We start from the raw sequence: 10,187 nt of genomic DNA, 5'->3' as shown, positions 1-10,187 counted from the left end.
AAATAGTCTTCATTGATTGGTTCCTACAACTTGCCTTTGATATTTGGCCTTTCTTCTCTGTACTTTTGCTCCCTCAATCCTTTATTCTTTATTTACTTTCCTCTTCCCACCTTTCCCACACTTCCTTATCCATAGAAGCTGTCTGCTTTGCAGGATATACAAAATTACATCTACTCCCAGTTCAGGATGGGTCTGCAAGCCCCTTCAAATCCTTGCACTACTCCCTGAGGGCAGCCTTTTTCTTCTTTTAAGAAAACATGCTGGACAGAAGTTTACAAATTAAACACAGTCTTATTTAAATATGTATTTTATTTCAGTCTGTAAGTATTACTATTTGTTTGAATTGCTCACATAAGTCCATTACATCCAAAAAGGAAATGTGAAGTGCTTCTAGCGGTGTAAGCACAATTGGCATGGCCTATGCAAAGGTCTTCCACTAGAGTCTATGGAAAAACTAAATAGTTAAACCACAATCTGGATGTTCTTATTCTTTTGGCCGTAAGAGATTTTCAAAATCAGTTTGGTTTTTAAAAACCCATCAAATGTTGATCGTGGCAGGGAAGACCACTGAGCTAATTTCTGATAACTAAATTATCATTGATTGTAATTTATCCTAAATGATTACTGGCATCTGGAAGACCTGGGGGTAGGGGTTCTTTGTAAATAATACAAGTACCAACCACACAGGAACAACCGGGCATCCCTGAGCAGCTGTGTGCTACAGACTTCCTCCACTACTTCTTTCTTCCCTCACCGTGGGACTCAGGCCTGAGAGCTGAGAGGATAATACTCAAAATCACAGAAGGTTTTACAACAGGAGACTATTGGAGGAGGTATTGTGAAGTACTAATTTTTGAGGTACAACCTACATACTAAAAATGATGGTGAAATCTTGAGTATTTGAGCCTATTCATATTGCCTTCAATTCATTTAAGTTATTTTACATGTCTAGCCTGCTTTCTTTCTCACTGGACAGTTGGAAGGATTAAGTGAGATAAAATAGCCTAATCTGGTGTCTGCATACCCACCCAGTAAATAACATTGCCATCCTCCTCCCCATCCCAAAATAAAGAGGTTAGTCCTTGAACTTTGAAAGTACTTTATAAATTAGAAGTTAGTTTTTTGTTTTTGTTTTTTTTATCAGCATCCTTATCAGCACGGTTCTAAACTTCTCCCAAGAGTGACTTGTCTTTTATAAAATAAACCCTTTATGCTATTTGAAGTACACATAAAGTTTAATTTTTGTTCAGTGTTCTTTCCATTGTGAAAAGTTATTTCTGAGAAACTGAAATCCCACCACAACAAAAACATGTTAAATGTTTTTTTCTTTTTTTTTTGAAAATGATTCAAAGGTAGACTTGTAGAGAAGTCATAGTTAGGAGATAGAAGGCAAATGCAGCCTCCGAAGGGAAGTGTTCTAATTTTTACCTAAAAAAGTAATGTTATACTACATTCAAGGACATAAGACAAAGCATTACTTTGAAACTCAAATGACTGAACAGATAGGTGAAAAACACAGCTGAAAAAGGAAAGGGAAATGGACTTAAGAATAATTTGAATGGGACAATGAGAACCACTATCAGTCCTAGAAGTTTCTGCTATCTGAATATCTTAAATTGTATGTTTTTTTTTCAACTCCTACAATGTCTTCACTGAAAGCAGTACTCTCACAGAACTAAGTAATAGTTGTCATTTTGTTAGGATTCAAAATTTCAATCCAGTAGCCATCAGGATCTTGAATAAATGCCAGGCCTTTCATTTTACCTGTAAAATGAAATGATTTTCATTATTGAAGACTTTTTTAAAACTTAAAAATTTTAAGTATATTTTAATTTTAATTTGCATTTTAATAAAGTATATTATTTTGTTTATAATTTTAACTTTAAAAAAATTCTACTGTCAGTGTTGCCCAAATGCATGTTTTTCAGAACAAATAGCTGGAAACCGACTCTACTGAAATAAATGGTGATACTGGCTACATCTTAAAGGTATCAGGTAATTACTTCATCTTCATGACATCACTTCATGCAACCAGTTTAGCAGTCAAATTGTCTTATCTTAAAGAGGAAAAAGAAAATAAAGAGGTGCTCAAGGGAACAGGTAGCATGGCTTACTCATACAGCCAAAAGACCCAGATGCTTCAGTCATACAAACCCTTTCAAGACTATTCTGTATAACTCAAGCTCTGCCACTCAGATTATTTTTCGTAGCAATTCATAACTGGGATTGAAAGGCTAGTAGATCTAGTAGTAGAGTTTTTTGCTTGAATGGAAAAATGTGACCTCAGAAATGTATTATGGGACAAAGCTGCTGAATTAGTTTCACTCCTATCTGTTGCTCCTTTCCCCCTACGATCATCCCAGAGAAACAGATGGAAAGTGGAAAAAATAAAATAAGTAACACTTGGGATGGTGGCTGGGGAGAATTGTGGAGATGGGGTAGGGTGACTGTTTTAACCTGGTCTATGTGGAGGGGCTACTTTTGACTTGGGCTGGAAGGTAGTCCATCATGGCTATGGGAGAATAAACAAAAGTTTTGTTAGTTTGGCTCTTGCCTCTCCCAGTGCCTTGGGCATCAACACTTACCCCAATATTTGGGGGGTGGGGTAAGGGTGCTACTTGTTCAGATGTCCTCAGGAGTAAATAAGGGCACTACAGAAGACTTGTACCTGTGGGAAACTGAGGAAAACAGGTGGGAACCAACTGATCTTCCCCAGCCTTCACTTTCCACACAACCAGGGTTTGGGAATAACAATCTCAGAAGTGTCTCCTACTAATACTGCTAATACTTTGTCCATGAGTAACAAAGCGAGAATAGAATCTCACCTAAAAACTTGTTCTGTGGAATGTGAAATGTTTAACTCTCATTTTCAGTTGCCTAGAGATCTCTGCCCAGCTCATCTTCCTGAGATCATTTGTGTTGTTATAGACTGAGTCTGGCCTCCCCACACCCATTCACATTGCCTGATAGACTATAATAGCTAATAGTTACAGGGGGAAAACCCCTCTGAGACCAAAATAACAAGAATTTGAGGAACATAACCGCAAAACAAACAATGGATTATAGATTCAAAAATAACGAGAGATGAGAACACAAAGGATGAATATCAGAACAGATACATTTGAGGAAAAATTATCTAACTGGTATGCCAGTTTGAGGAAATCTCAGAAAGAATGCAAAGACAAAGAAATAACAAATATGAAAAGCTACCAGAAGAAAACAGAAGATGATATACAAAGGAATACAATTCAGCAGATTTTCCAACAGTGACACTGGATGGAAAAATAAGAAAATAGAGTTCTATTTTCAAGATTGAAGGAAAATAAACCTAAGATTTTATATTCAGCAAAACTGGAATGTATGTATAAAGGCATGGTTCTCAGGCATACAAAGTCTCAAAAGTTTTGTCTCAGAAACCCTTTGAAAATAATTTTAGTTGAGGTATTTAATAAAAGGACAGAAAAATCTAAAAGGTGCTGCAAGACATATATGGAGAAGAGATGATCAAATACCTTGATATATTTATTATCATAAAAAAAAAGCCAAGGCCAAAGAAAAAAGAAAATAAATAATATCCCAGTCTGGGTAATTGTAACATGATGGAAGTAGAGGGGAGCTAGTTCTTTTCCTATTGGGGAGAATATCTGGATATCAAATCTTTTTGGGGAAAAAAAAAGACTGAAAAAAAGAAAAAGGATTAAAATGAAACAAATGTTTCAAATGAAAACTGAAATGATAAATTATGATGGCAGAAACAGATCTAAGTAAAATAAATTATAATACATGTACATCCAACAAAATCCAGATATATACTATTTCGAGAGGCATACCTAAAATACAAGGACATGCAAAGGTTATAAAAGAAATACCAGGCAATTAATAACTGAAGAGATCTGGTATAGCTACATTAATATCAGATAAAATACACTTTAAGGGACTTGTTTTGGGGTGGCTAGATAACACCTGAAATAGTGAAAACTAGTGGCCAATGAGAGAATGTGGCAGGGTCGAAGGGTAGGAGAGGGAGCCTGTCTTTGATGGCTCCTCATATCCTGTGTCTAGTCCCTTGTGAAGCCACGCTAGTTGCTGTCTTTCAGTTCCCTAAAACAAGGAGGTATTCTTCCAATAATTTCCTTCCTTTCTTTAAGATGGCTGAAGTAGGCACCTTCAAAGTTACTTGCAACCAAAATGGTTTCACCACAAGAGTATCCTCTCTGTGGATGCTTAGTAAATGTTCTGTAACTAAAGAGGCCTGAAGAAAACAAGTAGCAGACTCACCATCATCAGGTTTCTTCACAAATTTGACTCCCAGTTCCTCAAATCTTTTACAAGCTCCGTGTACATCAGGAACAGCGATTCCAATGTGACCTTAGGTAGCCACCCCCAAAAAAAGGCAGAGAAAAGGAAGAAATCATTGCAACAGGATAGCCAAATACCGCAAGTAGCTTCCCCAACTAGATTATTTCAAAACACAAGGCATCCGAAAACAGATTGAATCAAAGTAGGTTCAAAACCTATAATATGTTAAAGAACAAGAATCTAATTCTAACTGGCCAGGTATAATAATTAGCTGCTCTGAATTATAAACTATTTAAAATAAGCCCAATATTGGTTCATATATAGTTCAATCTATTAAGAATAAGTTACATCAAACAAAGTGTTATTTAGGTTGTGGTTGACATTGACTATGCAGTAGCCAATTTAAACCTGTAATTTTGTTACCTCTCTTGATCGAGTTTAGATCAAAGCAGATGGTAGCAAAAATCAAGGTTATTATTAACCATAGTTTTTTTTTTTTTACAAAGTAAAAAGTCTATTAGAAATATAATAGAAACTGAAAAGTAAAATATTGTGAGAGAGTAGATATAAAGTTTAGACTGAGGCTATGAGATTAAACAACTCCTAAATAAATTATTTGTGCAAATAAAAATAAACATACTTCTAATAAATGTATTATACTTAATGTTTTAGATTTATTACAATCATGAATAGGTACGCAATGCAAAAGCACATAAATCTATATATCTTACATACAAATAGGCAAACATACCAAATCCTCGAGGGTCTGAATTACCACTGTGGTAGCTCTGCGTCTCATCATCTTCAGTGCCCCAATTGCTATAAAAGGAGAGAAAACAATTACAAGGGACCTGTAGAACAGAGATTCTGAAAAGAAAGTTGCCACAGTCTGTCTCTGAAATCTTACCATGCATATATGCTACTTAATATACTTGGTCTAATCTCTCCTACTGTAAATATTGTCTTTAACTACAGAAAGGGCAAACAGGCAAAGTAGGATTTTAACTAGATTAAGGAGACTAATCCAAGAATTTGGATAACAATAATAATGATAATAATAGCAACTATTATTTGTTGTGCTAAGTACTTTGTATTTCATTAAATCTTTACAACAGCTCCATGGGCTATATTTGAGTATCTCCATTTTATAAATGAGATTGTTACTTACGGAGGTGATATAACTTGTTTAGGGTCTCAGAGCTATTGTCAGAGCCGAGACTCATCTAGGTCTGTCTGATTCCAGAGCTGTTTTGAATCAGGGGACACACTAAATCATAAATGCTGTTTATTAGTTGTTAACCAGTGCACAGAAACAATATGAGGAATAAAAAGAAAGCAGGGGAATATCTATTTCGACATTTTTAAATGCTGAAATTATAAAGATCTTAGTTGTAGTACCTAAACATTTTTAGCTACAGTTTGGCAAAAATCTTGCCATTTCAGCCTTAGGTTATCTATCTAAAAAGCAAATGATCTCACTGCCCTACCTATGCCACAAACACAATACAAAGACCAAAAGATCGATGAAGAAACATTTAAACATATTGTTACAAATGCAAAGTGACTAGGTAGGCCTGGTTTGAATTAAGCTGGTAAAAAAAAAAAAAAAAGTGTAAAGAAATGAGCTTTTAAAAAATGTAGAATACATAAAAAGATAAAATCTCATACTCACTGTGTCAGTTCAAGTGTAGCTTTTCTGGAAAATACCCATGCTACTTTTTCACCTTTGTCTTTTGGGATGTCATTTTTATCCTCATAAGCCAAGAAATAGAGTGAAAATTTCATTGTGGGAAAATCTAATTTTTGTAGTAGCCTGAAATTAAACAAGCTTGCATCAAAAACAAGAAAGGTTGATTCATACCAAAATCAACACAACAATATTCAAGTTCTACTAAGAATAAGACCTGTGTGAGATGAGGCTATTTTAATAGGAAAAGCAGGAGTATATAAATGGGGGAAGGGGAGGAAATCAAACCCTATTCATCTGTAAATATCAGTGAAATGAAGTTTTTTTAAAAAAAGCAAACTTTTATAAATTCATCAACTCTTCAAATATAATGAAACAGCTGGAATTCTGGTACATGTTTACATACGGCAAAAGTTACCCTCAAAAGAAAATTTAATTTTTAGAGAAAAAATATAACATATTACCTTATTATTCTTTCAGATATATGGCATTCAATGAAATAAAATAAATGTATTGAATTCTTACTATTCCAAAACTCCCAGGAAAAGAAATTGAGGATAGATGTTAAAAGAGAAGACATCACTATCACAGAAGACGTGGAAGTCAACAATAAAGTAGTTAACAGTACCAAACACTGCAGAAAAGTCAAACAGGATTGAGACTGAGAACAGGTTACTAGAGATGAAAAGGTCCTGTCAGGGCAGTTTCAGCACCATGGGGCCACTGGTGGCCCCAGTCCAGTGGAAGCTGGACTGCCCTGGATTGGGAGAGAATGGGAGGTGAGTAAGCAAATATGTTAGCAAGCGTGGTCTACCTACATAGATGGTTGGTGATGATGGGAAGGAGGGCAAGAGAGTAGAGAGCAAAAATTATACTAGACTAGAGAAGACTTTTTTGCAGGTTGAGGGGAAGGAGCCAGCAGAAAAGGAAAGACCGATATGAGAGAGTGAATGAATTACTACTAATTCTGAGGTTTTAAAAAAGATAATTGAAGTTATGGCCTATGAAGTGAGTTTAAAAAGTGTAAGATTATTTTGCAAGGTGTAGGGTAGAATGAGGCTGCATAAAATACAATTTTCTTTAGATTATTAAGGATTAAATGGTCCAAGAAGACCTCCTCATTCATAATCAATAACAGGGAATGACTGAAGCACATAGCAAATTAGGTTTCTAGAGCTCTGTTCCAAATCTTTTAATTATCACTGCTATGGGATATGCATTGGCCCACTAAGATCTTATGCATTGACTTATCACAGATTCATCCTAATCTGTTTATAATAAAGTATCAAACACTTCAAATACTCCAATCGTGAAAAACTATCTCTGCACTTACTAAAGCAGACTGAACAAGCCTTACAGACCAATCAGATGAAAATTACAGCCCACGGATCTCTTGTAACTTGCTTTTCTCAGCTGAGCACATCTTTCAGTATAATGTCAAGCCCCCTATTTGGGGGGGTCTTTAAAAATGTCAGCGTTGGAGTCAATCACACCTAGATCCAAATTCCAGCTCTGTCACGTGCTCACTGTAGAATCTGGGGCCATTAACTTAATATCTTTAAGCTTTTGTTTCTTCCCTCATCTGTAACATGGGGATATAAGCTACATCATAGGCATACTGTGAAGATGGAATGAAATAACATGTAAAATGCCTGGCAAGTATGCAATAAATTTGTTTACATTCTGTCTTTTAAATGTGCCATAAATATATACAAAACTACTTTTTCTGGGAAAAAATTATAAGTAACTGTTAACAGCAGTTACCTTTGGAGAAGAGAACTGGGAGAGGGAGGTTATCACTTTTTTTTTGTAGTTTTCTGAATTGGTCAGATTTTCTAGACATAGACATATACCACATTACTTGAATTTCTCAATGTCAATGGAGATTGTTATCCACATAGTAAATTAACGATTATTTTATTTATATTATTGAAAACAAGAAACCTCAAATCAAGAAAAATAAACAAATATGCTTTAAGAATTTTGAGATAAGTGGATATTACCTGTTCAGTAAAAGAAAACACAGCCTATAAATATGGGACAGATGGTCGATTTTAGGAAAACTCATTTCCTAAGTAATATCTTTTAATATGTTTCTTTTCTGAAGTAAACAAGAGGCTAAAAGTGGCTATAATATAAAAGGGTCGAGAAACATTAAGGATTTAACCCAGAGCTCTCAGAGAGAGAGGAGTTAGAGAAAATGCAAGTATTGGTGTCTTTTTGCCCAGTGAGCCTGGCTGGGATAAAGAAGAGGAACTTAATAGAAGCCTTGGCCAGGCAAGCCTACTCCCAGACTCCTGGCCAAAGGGACTTTTGTGATTTAGCAAACAAATTTTAACTCATTTTAAAATATAGATCTGAAAACATTCTCTAAATTTGCAAAGCTATGTATTAAAAGATTGCAGGCACCAGTAAATAGTTTACTTACGTCATTCCAAGAATTCTAGTATAAAAATCCAATGACTTCTTAGGATCCTTAATTCGCAGCATGGTCTGCTGCAAGAGAAAGTCCTAAAGAGAAATAGGTATATATTAGGCACCTTTAAGTTTTACTACTTTTTACCAACATTAACTGTGTTTTGTAACAAGATGCAAATAGTCCACCACTGTAGCATAACAGAAAGCAACTTTGTCCCCTCAGTCTACCATGGAAATCACCCGGAAATAGTCCCCATACCTACCATCTACAACTTCATATGGCTCTCTGCCCAAGGGTATTTTCTGGCCCCTGGGTGGGGCAGGTCCAAAGTGCAAGGGAGTTCACATACCAGGAATGACTCTCAACCAATAATGGATAGAAAAACCTGCCTTCCTTGCCCCTTAGTGGGACAATTCTGAGGCATGTTCCACTCAGTCTCTCAGAGGCTTCACAGCAGAATTGAAGCCCAGCTGCCCTCAGTGGTAATTCACTCTTATACATTATTTATTGTCTCTGTTTCCCACTCCACAGAACTTTATCTGACTACATCCCAAATAAACTACTTAGAACCAAGTCATTATTTCCAGGCTGCTTTTGGATAACCCAAACTAAACTAAGACAGTGGCATTACAAATAAAGAGTACCATCACTAAAATTTGAATGAATGCATGAACGCCCTTCTAGAACTATTTATTATTAATCATAGCAAGGAGTTACAAGCTCCTAGACTCCTAACTAATAGGGTAAAAAGTTAGTGTCTAACGCCATTGTGAATCTGTCTAATTTAAAAATCAGGAAACAAAAGGCTTGACCTGACTGATAAAAGGGTGGAGAGTATATTAACTCACGGAGTTAAGATTATTATGAGCATTAATACTTTGCTTAGGAGTCTGGCATCATTAGGGGTTTGACTTCATTAGGTATAGTAACTATGAAGTATTACCACCGGTATTAATATTCTCATTTTATAGATGAGAAAAGTACTTAGGGTGATTAAATTAATTGTCCCATCCTTCTGAGTCTAAGTTTAGGTCTCCTACTACAAAGTACCTTCCAGATCATGAGTTTGTAAACTATATGTGTTTCCTGAGATTTTCTTGTTATACCTATAGATTTGACAAACAGGCATGAAAATTCTGAACTCTTCAGAGCTTCATGAAAATTCTGAACTCTTCACAGCCACACAGATATCTCTTTCACTTTAAAAGAGTGTAGACAGCTCAGGTGCAGGAAGAAGATCCACCCTGGTGTAGAAGCCCTACGTACCACAGGAACCAGTATCACTAGTAGCAACTCCATAGGCATAGCTTCCAGAATATCCACAAAGGACAATTATTTCCCTAACAGCTAGCGATGTTGAGCACCTTTTCATATATTTGTTGGCCATTTGTATGTCCTCTAGAAAGAAGTGTCTGTTCAGGTCCTCTGCTCATTTTTTGATTGGAATGTTTGTTTTTTGTGTTGTTATTGAGTTGTACAAGTTCTTTGTATATTTTGGACATTAGGCCCTGATCGGAGGCGTTGTTTGCAAATATATTTTCCCATTCGGATGGTTGTCTCTTTACCTTGTTGATGGTTTCTTTTGCTGAGCAGAAGCTTTTTAGTTTGATGTAGTCCTATTCATTTATTTTTGCTTTTACTACCCTTGCCTTTTAGGTCAATTTCATAAAATTCTCTTCAAGTTGAAGGTCCTTGAGTTTAGTTCCTTTGTTTTCTTCTATGCATTTTATTGATTCCTGTCTTATATTCAGGTCTTTAATCCATTTTGAGTTAATTTTGGTG

At 35.7% G+C, this 10,187-nt stretch overlaps 1 protein-coding gene across 1 annotated transcript in view; it reads right to left on the bottom strand.

Annotated features, from left to right (window-relative positions):
• Positions 1-289: 289 nt before the first annotated feature.
• GLO1 (glyoxalase I) overlaps positions 290-10,187 on the bottom strand; it is a 14,574-nt gene continuing 4,676 nt past the window's right edge. The window contains exons 2-6 of the mRNA XM_006926592.3: positions 8,415-8,497; positions 5,972-6,112; positions 5,051-5,118; positions 4,279-4,368; positions 290-1,764 (exon numbers count right to left, since the gene is read on the bottom strand). Coding sequence (XP_006926654.1) covers positions 1,676-1,764; positions 4,279-4,368; positions 5,051-5,118; positions 5,972-6,112; positions 8,415-8,497 — 471 coding nt within the window. The 3' untranslated portion in view covers positions 290-1,675. The remainder of the gene's footprint in view (positions 1,765-4,278; positions 4,369-5,050; positions 5,119-5,971; positions 6,113-8,414; positions 8,498-10,187) is intronic.

The sequence above is a fragment of the Pteropus alecto genome, unplaced genomic scaffold, assembly GCF_000325575.1.
Source record: "Pteropus alecto unplaced genomic scaffold, ASM32557v1 scaffold7, whole genome shotgun sequence".
Taxonomy (NCBI): Eukaryota; Metazoa; Chordata; class Mammalia; order Chiroptera; family Pteropodidae; genus Pteropus; species Pteropus alecto.
Note: the sequence above shows the minus strand (reverse complement) of the source record. Positions and strands in the feature narration are given on the sequence as shown.